The sequence below is a fragment of the Balearica regulorum genome, chromosome 2 (genome assembly GCF_011004875.1).
Source record: "Balearica regulorum gibbericeps isolate bBalReg1 chromosome 2, bBalReg1.pri, whole genome shotgun sequence".
Lineage (NCBI taxonomy): Eukaryota > Metazoa > Chordata > Aves > Gruiformes > Gruidae > Balearica > Balearica regulorum.
The window spans coordinates 14,910,138-14,931,493 of NC_046185.1; the positions used below are offsets into that span (position 1 = coordinate 14,910,138).

A 21,356-nucleotide genomic window follows, 5' to 3' on the forward strand; every position below is an offset into this window, starting at 1 on the left:
TTTTTTCTATTCTTGAGAAGAACAAGTTGGATGAACTCAACAAGCGCTTTCATGTCAAGGGAACAGAAGGTAAGAGCCTGATGTCTCAGTTAATGAAACCTATTTTGGGGTTTTTTTGCAAGTTAGTTTGCATCATTGATACCAGACAAACTCCTGCTTTAGTTTAGTTAATGTGTAGTAAACCGTCTTTTCAAGTAACTGTCAAAATAGCACATAGACACACATGAGAGACGTGGGGAAAACTGTGCTGCTCATGTGAGGAAGTGCACACTATCTTTTGTTGTAACCAGGACTAAAGTATTGCTCCAAGTGATAGGAGTTTTAGCTCTTCCTTTCCATCACTGTTAGGAGGTTTGATCTCCACTGTGGAAGCAGAGAGATGAGGAAAGGAGAAGCAGCATGAGGCAGCGCTCCACTTGACCACAAGCGATAAATGGGGTAAAAAACATAGACCACATCTGCACACTGTGTTTTACCAGTATTGTTCAGGCTTAGATTTCACCAGGTCAGTGTTAGAAAGGATGGCACAGCTGCTTTGACAATCCCTGACCAGATCTTTAATGCTTAGTTTTTAGGGTGCAGGTTATCCATTGAACCAAGTGCAGAAATGCTCTGCTGGTTCAGGGATGCTCAGCGCAATTCTGTCCCTCATCAGTGTTCAAGTCAATGTTACTCCCATGAGAAAGCATCCCCTGCTCTCCTGGCCACTAGTTCCTGCACCCTCCCTGCTGACTTTTGTGTGCCTGCACTCTCAGCCGTGTCAGGGCTGTGGTCCAGGTCAAAACGTAGCGATAGGACCAGAGGGGAGGGGATGGGAACTGCTTTTCTGAGCAGCAATACTGAGTGAAAGGCATGCTAAAGCAGAGCTTTCCTTCTCACAGCTGTGATCCGGTTCAGCATAACAATTCACAGCATTCCCCTCACCATTACAATTGTCCAAATTAGCAAATTCTGAAGTTTTGAGTTTAGACATGGACTTCTGAGATACTTCAAATAGTATTGCTCAGATGACTAAGGATATACGTTTTTTTAATTCCCTTGTCAAGCTACTTCTTCAGTTTTTCTGTTGTGAACAGGCAATGCAGCCTATCCTGTAGTTTCTTCATCTTTTCTGTGTGACTTAGATTGCCTTTCTGCAGCTTTCATCTTGTTTAACTGATTTTTGCAATTAGTGAAGAGCTACTCCCTGCTGTGGCAATTTCTGGCATCAGGAAAAAAACATGTTCACCATTGTACTCCTAGATATCTCAACATCTTTATTTTGGTTGAAGGTTTTGATGCTTCTTCACTTCAGTAGTATAAAAATAGTATTTTTGATGTATTTTAAGATACAAGCATTTAAACCAGTTTTATTTGCTCGTTTCTAAGTTGTCTGTTAAGTGGAATGACGTGCCCTTTATCTAAACAACAGACAGTTCTTCTATGTGCAAGTTATTTTGTTGTATTTTGTGACAGGCTGTAGCACCTGATCGTGGATCTTTCTGCATTTAGTTGATAATTCCCTCCTCCTGCACGGTCCACCACACAAATTTAGGTGGTGTTGTTATTCTTATGTGGAAGAACAAGATTACTTCAGCTTCTCTCGAATAAAGCAAGTTTATCATAAAGTTCCTTAGACAAGGCTTTTCCTACTTTTCTTTCTTGTGTCCTATAAAAATATCCTCTATTTGGACTCGAACACTAATAAAACATGCCCTTTTCCTTCGGGTTAAAAGCCTATCTGTGAACAGCGTTAGGCTGCTTTCCTTGTTTCTATGTTTTGATTTCCAAAAGCGAGCCAAGCCCGTTTGCCAAATGGTTATCAAAATCAATGAACTGTGCAGCACAAGGAAAGATTAGCCAGGAAATTTATTTTTCTTCTCTCTCTTTTAATGATTTTTTTTGGTCTTTTTATATTCAAGCTTGTCAGAGGTATCTAATGACATTTAACCATAACATATCACCAAGACAGAAGAAAAGCAAGTTTTCAAGTGCAGAAGGGACTTTTAACCTCAAAGTGTGTTGTGAGCCTGGAACAGGGATCTCAACCAAAAATATGGAAGAACTGCTGCTCTCTCTGTTACAAGATTTCCTTAGCAGTTATTCAGGGTCATTATCCCATTAAGGATCACTGTAGAATCAGCATGTGTTGGAAAGCCAGTCCCCCCCCCCCTTTTTTTTTTTCATCTTTAAGGCTTTCAGTAATAAATGTAAACGTAATTTCTTCTGATCTGCAGATAAGCATCTCCTATATGGGCGCCCTGCAGTACTGTACCGCACAAAATACAACATCTTGCATCACCATGACTTTGAAAGTGGCTACAGCGAAACGTTCCTGATGCCTCTCTGGACATCCTACACTATTTCCAAACAGGTCAGTGCTGTCTTTGTTCTTGGAAAGCGCTTAAAAAATCCTGGGGAAATCTGTTTGATACCTTTATTCCTGAAGTTCTAAAATTCCCCTTCCCCAAGAAAAATTTCCCACCAGTATTTATATCAAATACCATTGAAATCAATGTCCAAATCCCTTTTTTTCCTTCAGGAGAAAAGAGTTTTAATGCAGAAGGGCTGTATGTTTCTGTTCCTGCTTTCATTTTCTTTCTAATGTTTGCTTGATGGAGGTTTGTGGGTTTTTTATGATAGCATAATTAGTGACTTCACTTGAAGTATTTCCCATGGTGAGTTCTGCTGCCTGAAGGAGGGGCTCTGCAGCAGGTACAGGAGCAGGACTTGGTTGTACAGCTGGGACTCCACGCAAGTCATTCCACCTAATCTCTCAACTATATGAAATTGTTTTCTTTTGGCTATAAATGCTGGCATTACCTTTCTGGTCATTTCGGTGTATGTTCCTCAATGCAGGCAGAGGTATCGGGTGTCCCGGAGCACCTGGCCAGCTGTGTGAGACCCGACCTCCGCATTTCTCCAGGAAACAGCCAGAGCTGCGCAGCCTACAGAGGCGACAAACAGCTCTCCTACGGCTTCCTTTTCCCTCCCCGTAAGTTCGGATAGCTTTTTAATACCTAGAGGGTTTTTAATTTTATTTTTTTGTTAGTGAAAAACCTTAGGTTTGGAAAGGAACCTCCCATCAGATATAAACAGACTAAAGGGTTCTTTTGAGATTGTTGAGAAAGAATATTGGGAATGGTTTAATTTCCCCCACTCCGGGGTGATTTCTTCCTTGGTGATGTCATCTTCTCAGAGGAGCTGCTTCTGCACCGGTGTCACATATGGGACTAAATGGGATGGGTAGTTTATTCTTGCTGCACTTGTTGAAGATCAAGGGCCCAGTGACAGAAGTTGCCATTACAGCTGTGGTCTCTCAACTCTGCAAGCGATGCTCCAAACTGCTACCCAGCTTCATGCACCAAACGTGAAGCGACCCAGTTTAGTTAATAAAAATAAAGGTGAATGAAGAATTGCACAGAGTAGGAGTACAAGCTAGAAGACAATCTTCAAAAGCTGGCCTTTTCAAGTCAGCAGATAGATGCCAGCTTACATAAACTGGGAATTTAGTCAGAGTTTTTAATTTTGAATTCAAACAGCAGAAAGATATATATTTAACTGATAAATCCATATTAGACTCTTGCATACTGTAAAAATGTCTAACATTTTATAGAAGAAGTGCTAGTAGAAAATCTGTGTAAATGAGTGTGCTGGATTCTCCTGTTGCAGTTACATTGGTTCAGTCTTGGAGCGATGATCTTCAAAGGACACAACTATCTCATAGCTGTGAAGTTCGTTACTCTGCCTTCCTCACTCAGTGGCTGAAATATTTTATGGTGGATTTCTGATGTGGAATTACTGGTGCAGAGGCTTGCTCAGAACCAAAAGATAATCCCGCACTCCTCTCCCCAGAAATTGTGTGTGCCTCTTTTGTAAAAGCCTGCAGAGCAGCGCTCTGATTTTTGAGACTGCAAAAATATGTGAGCTATAAAAATATTTTAAAGTGGTTGACGATTGAAGCAAAGATAAAATCCTTACCTTCCATGTCCAGCTGTCACATTGAAGAAAAATTTTATCCTATAATGTGCACTTCTGAATATAGCATTCAGATTACTGTTTAGATGACAGTATTCCCTTTGGTTGAACTCTGACGCAATTTTTTAAAATATTTTCATGTTCCTTGAATTTCTGATATTTCACCTAATTAATATTTTTATGGTTTATTTTTTTCAGAATTAAGTTCCTCTGCAGAAGCAAAATATGATGCTTTTCTAATAACAAATATCATTCCAATGTATCCAGCTTTCAAAAGTAAGTGCCTTTTCCATGGCTTCACCTCTTTCCCAACCTTTTTCTTTTTTTTTTTTTTTAACGGTATATGTGTTGCACTATGGAATGAATTGATAGGAGAAGTTTAGAACATAAAGTTCAGTTACCTGAGGCCAGCAGGTAATACATGTGGGCACCTGTATAGTTCTAGGTATGAGCAGGCAAAATACCACAAAAAAGGTTTAAGCTTTAAGAAAGGTTTCTTTTCCTCGGTGCTGGGCTAAGGTAAGAGCACAGACGTGCTGTAGTTCGGCAATTTTGTTTCATGCAGCAGTAATTCCGTTTGTGCAAGATCATTCAGATTTTCTTGTCTGTAGCCCACGCTAGTGCAGAACGTCCTTGGACGACATGTTTTTACTTCTCAAAGCAAGCCTGCGAGTGTGCACTCAGCATGTTCAGGGACAAGTGATAATTTTTTATTTTCTATTCATGCCCTTAGAGGGAGACTAAACATATTTATTACCTATAAAGAAAAAGGAAGAGGAAACCAATTTGTGGAAAATGAGGAATGACTTAAACCTGTCTGAAACTTATAAACCCTGAAACTCCAGGGATATAGTATTAACGTTTCTTTTGTCTGCACATCCCTTTTCTCTCTAGTTTTGCCAAGAGGTAGGAAAACCATCAGGCTATTCTGGTGGCATTTTTGGCTTGGCAGGAATTGAGAAGCCTTGGAAGAATCTCAAGAGCCTGTTCTTGTGAGATTTCCAATTCAGACTTTAGGCCAGAGAGGTTTGGACAAACATCAAAGCCTATGGGAGGCTTTTTCTTTTCAACCAGAAAAGAGTTTTTTTAACTAAAAAACCTCTGAGTAGGAACAAGTGGTGATGTTTGCTGGAAATTTGAGCAAAGGCACTTAACTGATTACAGAGTGCAAAATTATTGGGGATTTCCCACTCTCAAATCACTTCATAAAAATGCTCTTCATGCTAATGTTAGTCTAAGCAAATTAGCTGAGATGCTAATCACAGGAGAACTACCCACCACCAACAGCTCATTTTGTCTAGTGGCCTTCCTCTTCATCACAAGTGGGCGAAGTATTCCCTGAGAACAAATGCGGGAGCTAATATCCTTTCTGGGGAGTTACGAACCACTACATGTGTGCGGGCTGCAGTGTAGAGAGCTGATTATAAGCTCGTTATACGGAGCTTTTTCCACAACAGGGAAAATACGAGGTGGCAGTTTTATGCTACGCTGGCTTCAGTGGCAGTGCTGGCTGCAGAAGCCTCCTCCTCTGCTTTGTTTTTTTAGTCCACTGCCCCATCCCACCCCCTCCTAGGCCATAATTCTGTATCCATCTTTTCTGTAGTAAGCCTGGCTTAAGCAGCTCCCAGTTTGCTGGAGCTGCAAGATGGTGCCCCTGGGCTGCCCCCCTGTTGCACTGACGTTGCTGTCTGTGGCAGCAGTGGGAACAAGTGGGGAACAGATTCAGCTGGAAAACTCAGGGAGAGGAAAAAACCAAAAAAAGGCTTTTCTTTTTGGGCTATTTTTATTGTTAAGGCTGATGCACTGAGGAGCAAGCAGCTGGAGGAGTGGTACTGCCAAATGGTTACTGCAGCTGAGGTTCTTGTTGAGCATTGCGTGCGGGGCCCTCCGCGTCAGCCGAGCAGGGGGCGCGTGCGGCACTGAGCGGGCTTGGGACGAGGCGTACTGGGGAACCTGCTGGGGCTGGCGCTGCCGACAGCGCTGGGGAACCGTGGACATAAGGGTCTGAGCTGACAAGACAGAAGTTAAACTTTTACATGTCTGAGCTGTTTTGTTTACACACACTTCTGTTAGTGTTAAAATAAAAAGGGAGGAGAATGATGTAATTGGAGATTCCAGCGTGTTTCCCCTCTCTGCAAGCATCTTAACTAGTTAAGGTTGGGGAGGGCATGGTGAGAGAAAGTGTGTCGTGCTCTTCCTAAAAGTTGCTGTAATGAGAAGCCCTGCCATAATTTGCTCATCCCTGATGGCACCTAATTAAAAAGTTAGACATTTTGTATCCAAGGAGAATCTGACTGGAAGAATATGACCTTTGTACTTCCCTTTCTTCTAAAATATTTGGGGTTTGCTCTTTATCACGGTGCTGTTTCCTTTCTAGAATTAAAAAAAACCCCGCAGCACACCACCATTCCCTGTAAGTAGATAAGACAGACAAAGGAAGTGTTTATAGGGACATCAAAAGCGTGTGAATAGCTGTTTCTGCTGGCTGGTGGAGGAACAGCAAGCTCTCTGTGCAATGTCTGTGGCAATGCCAGCCTGGGAGTGGTACCGTACATTTCCTTTATCACTGGTTGGGGAAAAAAAAAATCAACAGAGAACAAGGAACTCTGAATAGGCTTTAGGGACCAAACTGAATGAAGCTGCAATAAATCTGTAATGCTTAGTCTTTGATTTCCCCTACCATTGTGTGAATGGATTTTTATTTTCAGGGGGAAAAAATTGTTTTATAATCTTGGCATGTTTTGACTTATCCAAATTTTGATGTGTTTTATTTTTTGTTGTGGTTTTTCCTTTCCCCCCCCCCCCCCCCCCCCCCATAGAGGTATGGAACTATTTCCAAAGGGTTTTGGTGAAGAGATATGCCACTGAACGAAATGGAGTCAATGTTATAAGTGGACCTATCTTTGACTATGACTATGATGGTTTACATGACACACCTGACAAAATAAAACAGTAAGAGTTTGTCTTTAAATTGGTTTGCTGTTGCTTCTCTTAATGATGGCTTTTTCTTAAACAATTCATTATCTGCACATTATTCAATTTTTGGGAGAAGATATAATTTTCTAGCTCTTCCTAAAATTATTGTTCATCAAGACTGAATGCCCCTGTAGGTAGGACAGTGGTAAAAATAAGGAAATGGCAGTTCAGCAGGTAACTGTTCACCTTGACTTTGAAGTGAAGTGCTCATTCATCCTTGAGATGAAGCTCAATTATGTTCCAAATAATCTATTTTCTCTAAAATTCTCTAGAACTTTAGAGTTACTTAAAAGCTGACAACTGGATACCAGAGCAAACCATAGCAGTGCTATTGAGTCAGATACTCAAACCTTTTGATAATTCAGTAATGCTTTCTATGTCCCTGAACTGAAGAAGCCTTTCAGCACTGGCATGTGGTATTGCTCATTTTCAGACAGTGTCTAGGAATCAGTAATGTACGTGTGTCCTCACACGTACGGGAGGAAAGACCATGCTGTTTGTGTAACCTTCTTCCAAACAGGTTTACCCTTTGGGGATAACGTTTGCTTTATTCCCCCAGGTTTGTGGAAGGCAGCGCCATCCCCATTCCTACTCATTACTACACCATCATAACCAGCTGCTTAGATTTCACTCAGCCAGCCGACAAGTGCGATGGACCACTCTCCGTTCTCTCATACATCCTTCCCCACCGGCCTGACAATGATGAGAGCTGCAATGTAAGTTCTGCTGCTCTACTGTAGCTCCATGGTAAATATGTCCCCGGGACTTGTGAAACCCCATTACTGTTAGATGCTAGTGCTCACTGATGTCTTGAATGAAAGCACAGGGTAGGGCTCTATTAAGTGTTGTGTTCAACTCATTAGACAAAAGCACTCCTCCATGATATCAGAGAAAATACGGAACTATTACTGCATCTCAAATTGTCTGGAAGAGCTGGCGTACAGTAGGTTGGCAGTAAACAACCTGTGGGCTTCTGTGTTTTGACAGGCACTGTCAGTGTAACCTCAAAGCAGATCGGGAGGAGGCTGTGTGCGTAGATGTATTGTGCTGGCAGCCAGCCTGATGTTTTTATTGAGGTCTGTTTCCATACGCAGGTACAATATAGTCTGTCTGCTACGGGAGTCTGAGTGCATCAGACAGCATGATTACATCCAACCCACACAGTATTAAAACTATATGCTAAAACCTGCCAAGGGTAGAGTGCCAGCTCTGGCTGTTTCCAGATCACGTCTCGATTCAAGGGAAAAGTTTGGAATCTCATTACCAGAGGTGACCAGACACCCTCCTGGTTCATTTCCTATCTTCCTTTAGGATGCAAAATCCTATAGCGTAAGAATCTTGGTGAAGTACAAAGGCTTCGGTCTCGTTAGCACCTCAGAAAGTAACACGCACACTCGGCAGCTGATCGTGCGGCAGGAGAGCAGTCGAGTCCTCACGGGCTCTGGCGCTCTGCAAGGACAGCAGTCCTCCCAGGCAGCTGTATTTAGACTTGTCCTTCCGCCTGAACTTGTTCTCCCATTACACAGCTGTGTGGATTCCTGCACACAGACGCTTCACTATAGGCTGCCAGGAGACCGTTTCCTGAATGAACGCATTAATGTTATGAATTTTGTATTGGCACAAAAAGTTGAGACTCCTATTCCAGCAACAGGCAGAAATAGTCATTCCAACTCTGTACACAATTCACCTGGAACACTGTCTCTTTCTCATTCATCAAACATCGCCTGCTTTCAGGTCCCTCTTTTTAAAACCACGCTTTTGGAGCAGTATCCCTCTCTCTTGAGCAGGTCTGGCTTCCCCCTGTTTAGACTCTTAACTGCTTTGGGCAGAGTTGTCTTCCACCAGAAGTTTCAGAAAGTCCTACATATATTTCATCATGGTTTTTCTCTGGACTGCTTTCCTCTGAATCAAGGTCCAGTTGGTGATCTGGAAGTTACTAATCTGGCAGTTATTAGTGCCTCTGTCCTCCTATCTCTGCCCGTATGTAATTTCAAGACGAAGGCAATTTTTTTCCTCCCTATATTGCACGTCACAGTCCTCTTAAACTGCTGAAATCTTTTTTATGAACTATTTAGAATAATGGCCTCTTTTACTCTTTGATTTCTTATATTCCAACCCAGGCTTCTTTTCTCTGTAGGTCATGATACTTATGGTTTATATATTTATGTTTCTGGGAGGAACTTCTGTGCTACGGCGAGGTCATTAGCAGATACATAGCAAAGAACCAGTCCAAAAATATTTAAATGTAGCTTTTGAGTGAAAATACAGTCAGGCAAAATTTTGCCATTCAAATACAGTGTCAGTCTTACTTTTGCACATGGTCTTCCATCTGATTTGTTCAAAGAAGTGATTGTGTAAAACCTCCCATACTTCATGGATGAAATGCATGGGATAATATAAGAATTTTTCCTTAACCTCTCTGCAGCTTTCTTTTAAGATCTGAAGAAATATTAGCTTTCCCCTCCACTCTGCTCTTGTTGCACACACTTTCTCTCTCTTCACACAGCCGTTGGAGAACACCACTACTCTTCTCATTTGAATTTGTTCCATTTCCAAACTGTGTTTATTCATGGTGAGGTTATACCCATTTATTCTTGTGTCAACATTTTTCTATGGCTTAAATAGCCCTTCACTGGGCTTCTTTGGGATTTACCCTAGTGATGATTTATGATGATTCTCAAGGCATATACTTCTCTCTATTCACGGGAGACCCAGGATCTTTTGTGCTCTGTTTGTAAGAGAAGATGAGCATTTCAGTAGCCTCCCTATGCATCTGTTCCCATCTGATTTTTTTGTTTTATTTTTTTTTTTTCCTGGAACATCAATGAGATAAAATACTTCAGCTGAGCTCTCAAAATAGAAATTATTTTCTCTCCACTGGACACAACTCCTCTGATACTATCTAGGATTTGCCTTTTCCATAGCTGTGCTATAATGGTAGCTCACAATCATGCACAAGCTGTACACCCAGGTCCTTCTCTTCTATCTACTGTTTCACCTGAGAAGCTCCCAGCTTAGCAGATTTTTTTGCCATCAAGGTGGGTAACCCAATTTCACACTATACCAGGGACTCAGAATCATAGATTATCTATGTTTGAGTTGGAAGGGACCCTAAAAGGTCATCTAATCTAGCCCTCCTGCAATGAGCAGGGACATCTTCAATTCAGTCAGGTTGCTCAGAGCCCCATCCAGCCTGACTGTGAATGTTTCCAGGGATGGGGCACTTACGACCTCTGTGGGCAACCTGTGCCAGCGTTTCAGTTTCCAGACTCCCCCATCTGCATCCTCCAGTATGCTGTTCCAGTCTTCCTCTGCACTGTCAGGAGCTCCCAATTGTGTGTTTTGTTTTAGTTTGGTTTGGTTTGGTTTTGTTTTTACTAGCACACTAATGGCCTTGGCACAAAAAGCACAGATGAAAACATTACACAAAATCCTTTCCAAGACCAAAGCTGGAGGAACCCTACTAGAAACTTCCTCCAGGCCACTGTTTTCCCTTTCTGCAAAACCTTTAAATTTCTCTTTTAATGAGTTCCTCACCCACCTGTCTACACTCTGATCATGTTCAGCTTTCCAGCTAATAGTTTGATATCCAGAGAGATTCTTTTGTCCAGAATATCTGGTATCTTTTCCAGTGGATTTTAAGTTAGCCTCCTAATTGATTGCTTATTTCTATTTACCTACATGTTTTCAATTGTTACTTTCCTTCTAAGACTCACTGTACTATTGAGGTGAGACTAACCAGCACAGATGGAGAAAACTTATAATTTTAAATGTATATACTTAATTCGTTGTTCTGCAGTAATATAATACCACATTAGCAGAGCACTGTGTTTAAAATCCTTGCTGCTGGACCTGAGGTTTCATGGGCCAGTTGTGGAATGGAGAAACTAAAACCTGGATCAGTTGATGGATTTCCTGGGGTCATGCAAATGTTGTCTCCCTGGACTTGGTTTAAAACCAAACTCAGTCCTTTGATTTACAGATCTTTTGCAAACTCTTAGGAATCCTCCTTGTATTCAAAAAAGCGAGCTTTGTAGCAATGGCACTTCCCTCTGAGCTCTGTAAAATGCAGATTTCCTGCTCAAAAGGAAGCCTTGAAGACAACAAAAATGTCACAGTGATTGCGTTTGCAGTAAAAGCCTTGTTGAGGCCCATTTGCAGACTAGCAACCTGATCACCAGGCTGAACCCTGAGCGGGAGACTTCCTGCAGCCACGTGCTGCCAGGCGGCGCTCCTGGAGCGCGGCACCGCAGGCAAGGGGCAGTGAGCAGGGCACGCTCCCTTCTCTTCCCCCTTGATTTGCATCTTGCTTTTCATGTTCCAGACCTGGTTTTCAGCCTCCGGTTGCTAGCAACATGGAGAGGAAAGTTGATTTGGAGCTGAAAAACTTCAAACCAGACAAGTGCGGACTGGGTCATGGACGTTTGCTTTAGAGCAACAAGCTGTGACCTAGCTGGTACTTCGTGTCCTCTCTGTGTAAACGATCACACTCACCCTCCTGGCCTTTGCGGCGTGACCCACTGCCAGGTCTGTGGCACGTCTACCGCGTTGGGTAGGCTCTGGCATTGCTGACGATTGACGAGAGGATCTCGCTGAGACAGTCAGAAAAGGGCTCGTTTTCAGGAATAGGCCCAGAAATAGATTTTTATCAGCACGATTTGCAAGTCACACACATGGAGTCCAAATGCCCGGAGGTACCACCCTCCATTTCTAACTTGCTTCCCCAGCTGAGCTGTAGACGTACCAGCCAGAGAGGCCAAATGGGGAAAAGTCCTGTTTGCTTTCTCCTTTTCCCACGTCTGCTCCCTGTTGTGCAGTCCCCAGGGCTGGCTCCAGTGCTCATGGGACATGTTGCTGGGCTGGTTACCGCACTCAAACAGCCAGTAACTGCAGTGTTTTGCAGGGCTGATTTTCTCATGTGTTAGTGAGCTATGTTAGTTTGTGGACGGCTCCAACAAGCACTGGAGCTGGCACAGGGAGGTGCAGGAGCAGTCCCCTAAGACAGATAATAGCCATGCAACCCGACCCCAATCACTCTGGCAGTATCACCTTCCTGATTTTTAATTAATTTTTTTTTCCTATTGGGAAATGCTTAGTGAAAGTCTTTTTTCTATCAGTGAATAATATGTATGTTCTAATAACAGGATTTTGCAGGTACCAACATAAACCATAGTCCTAACTGTGTAATGAATCGTAATGGTCTCCTAACAGTAAAGTGGAAAGATTAAAATAATACTGTGTTAGATGTGGTTCTGGTCAGATGAGAATAATGTGTAGTGGTAGGGTTCAAAGCTAAACAGCCTAGAGTTTGGGCTTTGCTAATACACAACTGATTGATGTAGACCTCTCTCTGTGAGCTAAAACATGATGTAGTGACCGATGGATCTTCTAAAATCATATGGCTGTTCTTCTGAAACACCTGCAACATGGGACCAGCTTTTCCTAGATGACTATGGTCATTGTCTCAACCCCATCCTAAAATGGGTCCCAAAATAAAACTGTAGGAATCATCTTGCATGTTAAGTTTCAAATCTGTTTTCTTGGTGCTAGTTTACCATAGTCATTCTTGAACAGAGCACAGAGATTCTTCAAATGAACTCAATGTTTAGAAAAGTTGCATTTGCTTTCAGAGCTTATTTTTGACATGATATATTATAAAACTTGGGGTTTTTACATTTCAGAGCTTGGAGGATGAATCAAAGTGGGTTGAAGATCTTCTTAAGATGCACACTGCGCGTGTGCGTGACATCGAACAGCTCACAAGCTTGGACTTCTTCCGAAAGACCAGTCGCAGCTACACAGAAATCCTCTCCCTAAAGACATACCTGCATACGTTTGAAAGTGAAATTTAGCTTTCTAACCTTACTCGGTGCATCCTTTTATCAACTGGTGTATATTTTTATATTGTTTTTATATTTATTAATTTGAAACCAGGACATTAAAAATATTAGTATTTTAATCCTGTATCAAATCCTAAATATTAAAGCCTTGTGTCATTTGTTTTGTTTCTCTAATGTTTAACATAGGTATGTTTCTTGGTTTATTTAGTAGCGCTTGTAATACTGCAGCTTGAGTCCTTACTCTGAGCTTTTAAGCGGTGCTGCAGGATTTGATACATGCATCAAGGAAATATTAATTTCCCATGCTCCTTTACCACACTTGTAGTCCTGTACTGTGTATCAAAATACTGAACATGTAAAATTACATTCATTTACTGTTAACTATGTGACAGACATATTTAAACCCTATAGACCATAGCATCTTAAATATAATAAACCACACATTCAGTTTTTTTTAATGTGTTTTGATTTCCTTTCACAGGGACATTCAGAGGCACTTGCAGATCTCTCTTTTTCACCAGGCAGAGCCCTTCTCAAGAGCTTAGGTTTGCTGGAAAGAGGACTGCTAGGAGCCCAGGTGCCCTGCCCTGGTACTCAGCAGTGAGACCATAAACCAGACATGCACAGTAGACATTACTGGTTAGGTTTTGCCAGAGGGGCAGAGCTGAGAGAGGAGGTTGGTTGGTGTAATAAGCTACCAGGGGTACTCCATGCTTGAGGCTACTTGGCCCTGCTCTGGAGCCGTGGGGAGGATGTGAGGTGACAACATCCGCGGTTGCCAGTCAGACTGTGTCTTATCCCTTCCCGCTGCTGCTCTGGGCTGGTGACTGGGGACACCTGTTCCATCGGCTTTTGCTTTGACTTGGAGGGAAGCTGAGATAAGGCAGATGTTGACAGAGATGACATTGCTAAACACCCTGCAGTGGGCTTTTACCTGGGAGGAGAAAATCTGATTTTCATCATCTTGTTCTAATGGCCAGAATTTGCAAAGTTTTCCCCTAATCTGAGGCTTAATGCCAGCCCTCATTGTCAGAGGAAGCCCCTTGGCCTGATTGCACTGTATAACTTCTGGTACTGTGAACCCCACGCAGTGTATGTGTTTTACAGCCATCACCTACCTGGTCAAGTGGGTCAAGTCTCTGTTGGCTATTTCTATGCAGTCAGAGTCTCATAATCCTGGCAAGCCCTACGAGTGCCACTGATGGCACAGTCCTAACCAATGGAAGAGACAGCGTTGCATCCTGCTATCTAGATAATGGCCTGATTTGGCTTGAACAGCTGTTATAGAAGGCATATGGTATGGAGCACTAGTTTAGTTAGATGATGTAAAAGATAAATTGGTGTTCAGAATGCCTCTTCAGGCTAAACCCACTAGTGGCACTATTACAAAGCCATCATTTGGGGTTACAGATTTCCCTCTCTCTACCAAAGTGGTTTGCGTCTCTTTTCTCTTCGAGCGTAGCAAACGCTGGAGGGAAGTGGGAAGGGCTGGAAACCATCTCAGCCATGTACACAGATGAGCAGCCAGGTCTCCTAAGTAAAATTAATCTGGCACAATTTTGACAACTTGCATCCCTGAGTATCCATCTAAGAGAAAGTAGTAAACTGGAATTAATCACGATAACACTGATGATAAAATTCTTGTGACTAATAGGCAAAATTTTATTATTCTAGGTGCCAAATTCTGTTTAAATTAGAAGAGCACAATACTTGAAAGCTTTAAAATCCCCCCAAAGTGTTAGGATGGAAATTCTACTAACTGTACAAAGCTCTGGGAAACATCCTATTCTTGCAACTTAAAAATTGTCTCTTGTGGTTGTCTGGTAGCACAGAAATATTTTTCTGTAAACTTTTGGCAGGGCTTCCTGCCATGATAAACTTTACGTTCTTACATGTGCTACAAAGGGTATTTTCTCTGGATTTAAAACAGTTTTCAGTTAAAACCTAATTCCTCCAACACCAACTTTAGCGATGATATAATGTGGTGGTTCATAAACTAAAGACCACCACTACTGTTTTGCTTTGACATTCATCCATTGCTTTGTTTGTTTGTTTTTTAATTAAATCTAGCAAATGATGTAATTCTTTTTTTTTTCCCAAAATAAGATGACATGTATTCCAAAGGAACATTTAAGCTCTGAAAGATACTCTTCTTGTGTTCAGAGACATTTGCTTTTGAAATACAGTTAGTGATGATTGTTGGGAGAGATGGTTTAACTATCTCAGTTTCACTGCAGAATGACAATTAGTGTGTAGGGAATTATTATTATTTACTCAGTTGCTTACTGTGAGAATAAATACTAGTAATTTACTTCTGCTTACTTCTCTTCAGCCCTTGGCCCCGTTCTCTTGTGTGGTATTGCTGTTTTATTTTCCCGTGCCGGCAGAAGTAGCTGTTCTGGGGAATGTTTGCGGTGACTTCTGTGAATTACATGGGGTTTTTTTCCTGTTGAAAGATGCTTTATCAACACAAAAGCTCCAGTGCAAAGCTAAAGCCTCGTCAGTCCGTCTAAGCAACATGAGTTCTGCAGGAACAGCATACATTTTTAAGGAAACTTGTAATTTCCCTTTGGTGTTCATCAGGGTGAATGTTAGCTTAGGGCAGTGTGTAGGAAGGAACCCCTCTGCTTTCCATTCCTGTTAGACCATTTTGAAAATATGAAATACCACTTGCTTGTGTTACATGTTTCCTTTTCGTGATATTTCTCTGGCTTCTGCTAAGAGGTCCATTGAGGAGAACAAGCGCTGGCTTTTTCTGTCGAGCAAACACCAGTTTTGAGGGTTTGGGTAATTACTGTTTGCAATTGGTGATGTAAATTTGAGGCATGTTTAATGAGTTAGAGGCAGTTCAGCTGAGCAATTGTCAAGGCAACAAAAGCTGGTACGTGCCCTGCACACCTAACAAAGTCCTTTTGCTCTGGGAAAAATCCTCCAGAGGCAGTTATGCAATTGGAATATCCTTGCTAGAGGAAACTGTTACTTTTTTTAACCCCTTTTTCACAGTCAAATACCGGAACAAAATCCTTAATATACTGAAAGCAGGTCAAGTAACCTGACCAACAGCATGGTTATGATGGCAAAGTTATAGCAAAAGTCACCATTCTATACTGGTAGTACTGACATTCTTAATTACCACTGGTTATATTCTGTCCTGGTCAGCTAACAGCTTGATTAGATGATTGATACTTTCTGCTCACTGCTACTCCCCTGTTCTTCATTTCCAGCCTGTAGTCCCTTCATGGTGTTACGTGCAGCATTCAACAGTTTCTGCACTCGCTTGGACACTGCCAGCATTTTGGTCATGGCAGATCAGTTTGTACAGTCTTATAAAGCACTTTCAGCTCCAGATGAATGAGAAGATTAAAAAATATAATTGTCAGGTCTGTGCCGTCTTGTGAAGGTTTTCCAGTATTCGCAGGAGTATTGTGTGAGTAACTTTAAATACTCATGTTTAATTAGGCCGATCTTGCTGTGTCCCTGGAGGCTGCTCCAAAGCAATCCTGACATAGTCCCCAGCTTCTCAGTGCTTTATATGCAGTCGGTCAACTGATTGTGTGAAGATTTTAACAAATGAAAACATGCACTTCTTGTAGAAGAGGCCAGAAAACAAAAGCAGCGATAAAGAGATAAGAGAGGAAGTGTCCTACTTCAGGAGACAGAAGAGGCTGAACAGGTTGAAGGTCCAGGAGATGCTGCCAGAAGCAACCAGGGCTGGAGAAGATTTATTTGGCAGGTTTATGAAGTGCCTGTTCCCCCTGCATCCGGCTTCTTCTGATAGATCAGTCCTTCACGTACAACAGATGAAATAGCTGCCTACTTCCTGCACGTAGTCAGGAAGCAGAAAACTTCTCAGGAAAGTTGAAGGAGTTCCCCGCTGAAGGTGTTGCTGGTTGCAGGAACAGGACACGAACTCCGGAAGTGTCAAGGCCTGTACGGTGAGGACAGAGTGCAGGATCTGACTTGAAAGAAATAAGTTTGTAGCAGCGAGAGCTGATATTCCAGCAATTCTTCCCTTCAGGCTCATGTCCACCCCACACATCTTTTAATTAACTTTAAATTCACATTCTAGAGCTGTGCAGCGTACCTCAGCTATTCTCTGCAGGAGACAGAGGAGATATTGCTCCTGGTGCTAAGAAGCATGAGAAAATTCCCTTTTTTCTTTTAAACTGCAAACCCCCTCCCCACAGGAGGGCAAATGCACTTGTTCTGTCCTGCGAGAGAGATGGGAGAAAACCAGGTTTTCCCAGGGCAGAGGAATGTGTGGGAGCTTCAGACCTGCCACCTCCTCTCCCCTCTGCTCCAGCATGGTGCTCTGCAAACACATTTTGCACTTACGGCAGTGGGGTTTGTTCTGCTGGTTTGGCATAGAGGGCAAACGAAACTTCACAGCCTTCCTGGGAAGTGGCTTTTCTCACAGGCATGGATGAAACTGTGGCATGGAGAGGCTGAATAATACGTTTAAGGACATGTACGGTGAGCCCAGTAAAGCTGGTCACAGCACTCCTGCATGGGGTTTGATATGTGGTATTTTTAAACACTTCTGGTAGTGCTATCTGCTGGTGGGAGGGCACAGGGTAAGTTTTGTAAAGCAGAAGCCTCAGAATCATGTGGCTGAAATAAAACATGAATACAGGGCTATAGAAGCAAAACTCCCTTTCGGAACAATAAACCATGCTGAATTAGTTTTCTATCAATCTTATTCATCAAAATGCTTGTGACAGGCCTGGTTCCTTATCGGAGTCCTCCCCTGTCTCCAGAGGGGTGGCATGCTACATGTCTGTCCACCCTGTCTGTAGTCCTAGTCCAGCTCAGTTTTGTGTCTCTAGTTTCCATTTCCCTTGCTTGCAGTCCCAGACAACCATTGCACTTGACCTGAGATACACAGTATAGTCACGGTAATACAAGTATACGCTGATCCAGATAGACCTGCCAGCAAATGACTAGTACTGTGTTAACTGTACATCTTCCAAGTGGGGCCGTACGTGTTTGAAATGTTTAAAGTTCAGCCCTCGTTCAAGACAGGAGAAAAAAAGGCATTTTAAACATTGTGGAAAAATACCTAATCTCCTTTCTTTGCACTTGTTGTGTAAATATAAGATAAGAGCAGTATTCCCAAGGTTACTGCAAACAGCCCATCACTACAGAGTACAAGCTAACATTTACTAAAATGTATGTTGACATAAAAAGCAGCATTGCTGCAGTCAACTGTGGTAAACAAAACCACAGGTTTCTTTGCCTTTACAAGTCAAAAGTTTGGGATGTAACCTATTCAAACCTGCCCTCACAAAGAAAAAAATCCCTGCGTTGCTATAGCATCCACAGTTATATGCACCGTTGTTCTACCTTACCTGCTGTTTTCTAAATACGATGGGGAAAGGCAGATGGAGGTCACTCTGGTTTCATCTGCAGGTTTCACCATGGAGAGCTGCAGGCAAAGTTAGTAATTGTGGATTAGCACAGCTGTAACTGATTGACTCTAAAACTGGAATTTACTAGAAAAGAGGTGGGATTATTTGTCATCATAAACCATCAGCAGAAAATGATTAAATCCTTTTCAGGGAATATTTTCCTGAGAAGTTTTCTGCTTCCAGGCTGTGTGCAGAAAGTAGGGAGCTATTTCATCTGTTGTACGTGAAGGACTGATCTATCAGAAGAAGCCGGATGCAGGGGGAACAAGGATTTCATAAACCTGTTGAATAAATCTTCTCCAGCCCCAATTCCCTTCTGATAGCATCTCCTGGACCTTCAACTTGTTCAGCCTCTTCTGTCTCCTGAGGAAGTAGGAAGTAGAAAACTTCCTCTGTTATCTCTGTATCATTGTTGGTTGTTTTTTTTTTTTTTTTCTGTTGGCCTCCCTGTTTTCTTCCAGCTTTGATCTGTTCATCATCTCCAAATAGTTCCAGTGTTAGCCCAGCCAGTGCAATTTCTGTGCACATGCATCTCCACAGCGTGCACTGCCACCAGCTCTCCCAGCTCTTAGCTCTCTCAGAACTTACACAGTCTTGCTGCAGAAGAGAAGACATGGAAGATCCTGATACATCTCCAGTTTCTCCTCTAGTCCAGTTAAATCCTCAGTACCAGCTTTTGCAGGTGAAAATCCTCGTCAGAGTGTTTAAGATGGTGACCTTTACCTATGTGTGTGGCTTTGTATAGAGGCATTTAATGTCATTGAGGGTAGGACATCAAAGATGTGAGGTATCAAACAGAAATTCTCCACACAGGCCATGCCCAACTAAAATGTTACTAACAACTGAGAAAATTAACGATTAATAATGTCAGTATTGTCTCTTCTGGGACTGGGAAGTTCAGGCCACATCAGAGGTCAGGATATGTCTCATTGTTGACCTCACTGGGAATTGTGGCAGGCCATCTCTGCTCATCTGCTCCTTTTCATCCAACAAAGTCCCTAGGACATTGGTGATGGCTGCAGTTTCACCTGCAGTTTCTCTTCCTGATGTGCATTATTATTTGTCCTTTTAGTCTTTCCAGTGTTTCTAGCTGGCTACTGGAATGTGTTTTGGGGTGCATGAGCATGGTGTTCTGGGAAGTTCAGGGTCAACAGCAACTTCACCGTCCTCTTCCTCCTCCATTGTACAACCACATGAATAGTTGTCCCTACCCGCCTCGTAATCAGATGCTCATCTGCTTTGACTACCATTGCCTCCGTATGCCCAAGGCCCTTGGATGAACCCATGATCTATAGTCCACTCTCCACATCTGTAGAGTCTAGAGAAAAAGACAATAGGAAGCAGGTCACAGAGGATGTATTATCTGCTGGCAGGCTGTATCTAATACGTGTGGGCTGCAGCCTGGTTAGATGTTGACAGTCCTTTCCCATCTGAAAAAAATTGAATCTCCAAACATTATTCATTAGCAAAAACCCCTTTAATTTCAAAGATTCTCCTTACTGGTAACACCAGAGGAAACACTGCTGCCTCAAGGATTTCATACCTGATATTTTCAGAATGATTATTTTATGGCAATAGAGAAAAAGAAGTTTGCAGAAAAATAGTTCCTTTTGTTCCTCTATTTTGTTGAAGAAGAAAGCCATTATATGTAGTATGCTCAGCTGGCCTAGCAGGCATCCAGTGTGAACTAAGAATGCAACTCCATGACTTTCATCTTCCATGCCTCATGATCTATCTCTAGCCTTCTTCAAAAGGTTTCCATATGCATTCATGAAACCTGGGAGCCCTCCTGTGGTCAAAATCATGACCTATTATTCTGGCTGGTACCCCAACTCTGATGTAGTCAATCCAGTTTTAAACTTTTTCCTTGGAGTATTCATTGACAAAAGCTTCAATCAATTTAAAAAAAAAAAAAGTTTAGATGGTTTTCTGAGTCTTTGGGAGTGACTTTTTACACCTCACTCCCCTTGGCCCTTACCTGATGCTGTCCACTTCTCTTTTCCAAGGTTGGTGGATTGCCTGACAATCTGCCTATTACTTATCTTTCTTCCCTTCATACTCCTCCCTGTTCACTGTCCTTCATAGGCTTCTCCTGCTCTGCTCTGATCCAGCCAGGTTCTCACCACCAGTCTGTCTAAGGACGTTGCAGTTGTGCATTAAATAATGTAATTAACATATATTCTATTTTTATTGTCATCCAAGTTGGAGAAGTATGTGATTCAGAGGACGTTGGTATGCTTAATTTTCATGTTGCACTGAAGTTGGAGAAAAGGCTTTCTGGTCCCTCAGGGAGTTAATTTTGTGGTCTTTGTCCAGCCCCCCAGGAAGATTCTGTTTCCTGCATGGGCAATTGCTTGCTTTTTGACAGTGTTTCATTGTACACGAGAAGCAAAACTGTCAGTTATCTGCAGCAGGTTTATGAGGGCATAGGAAAGGGTGAGGTGAAAGTGGAGAAAGGCGAGAGGAGTAATAGCCCCTTCACTTTTGCCTTTAGTGGCACAGGTGCTGTACATTCTTCCCTACTATATAACTAAAGAGGGGAACAGCCACACAGTTGTGTTATCTAACACCCATGACATCATGGCTGTTTGCGGTCTACAGTGCAGATCCGAGGATGGTCTGTTGGAAGTGTTGGATTCACTACACAGAGCAACTAGCAGAGAAGGGCTGACATCCTCAGCTCTTCCCAGTACCCTCTGTGCCCTGGAATATGTAACGGCAGATGGGTATTCATGAGGGTAAATACTTCAAGGCTTGTGATTTGTAACATGATACAGCACATACCACGAGGGCTTGGAAAAGGTTTGAAGCTTCTAGCCTGTACAACTGTTACAACATTTGAAGATATGGAGAAGCATGGAAAATCCCACTCAAAACTTCAGCATCAAGTATGAATTGAGCAGGTCTCACAAGGGTAGCCCAGGACGGGGCAGAGTTGGGAGCTTTGCTTATAACATGAGCGTTACCTGATAGAGAAAGAAATATCCGATACTCCATAGTCTTAGAGTCTGCACTTCTGAATTTCACCCAAAAGACTGCACAAATACTTTCAGTAGTGAGAGTTTTTCAGATCACTGCATCCCAGCTTGACACTGAAGGCAACTGGTCTAGGAAACCACTAGCAAGAACTGCAACAAGCTGTAGCTCCGGTGGAGTTAAGCTGTTGGCCTCGCTG

General features: G+C 42.4%; 1 protein-coding gene across 1 annotated transcript in view; it reads left to right on the top strand.

Annotated features, from left to right (window-relative positions):
- ENPP2 (ectonucleotide pyrophosphatase/phosphodiesterase 2) overlaps positions 1 to 13,225 on the top strand; it is a 74,590-nt gene extending 61,365 nt beyond the window's left edge. The window contains 7 exon segments of the mRNA XM_075743434.1: positions 18 to 69; positions 2,217 to 2,353; positions 2,839 to 2,974; positions 4,156 to 4,233; positions 6,777 to 6,909; positions 7,493 to 7,649; positions 12,615 to 13,225. Of these exon segments, the coding sequence (XP_075599549.1) occupies positions 18 to 69; positions 2,217 to 2,353; positions 2,839 to 2,974; positions 4,156 to 4,233; positions 6,777 to 6,909; positions 7,493 to 7,649; positions 12,615 to 12,785 (864 nt within the window). The 3' untranslated portion in view covers positions 12,786 to 13,225.
- The last annotated feature ends 8,131 nt before the right edge of the window (positions 13,226 to 21,356 follow it).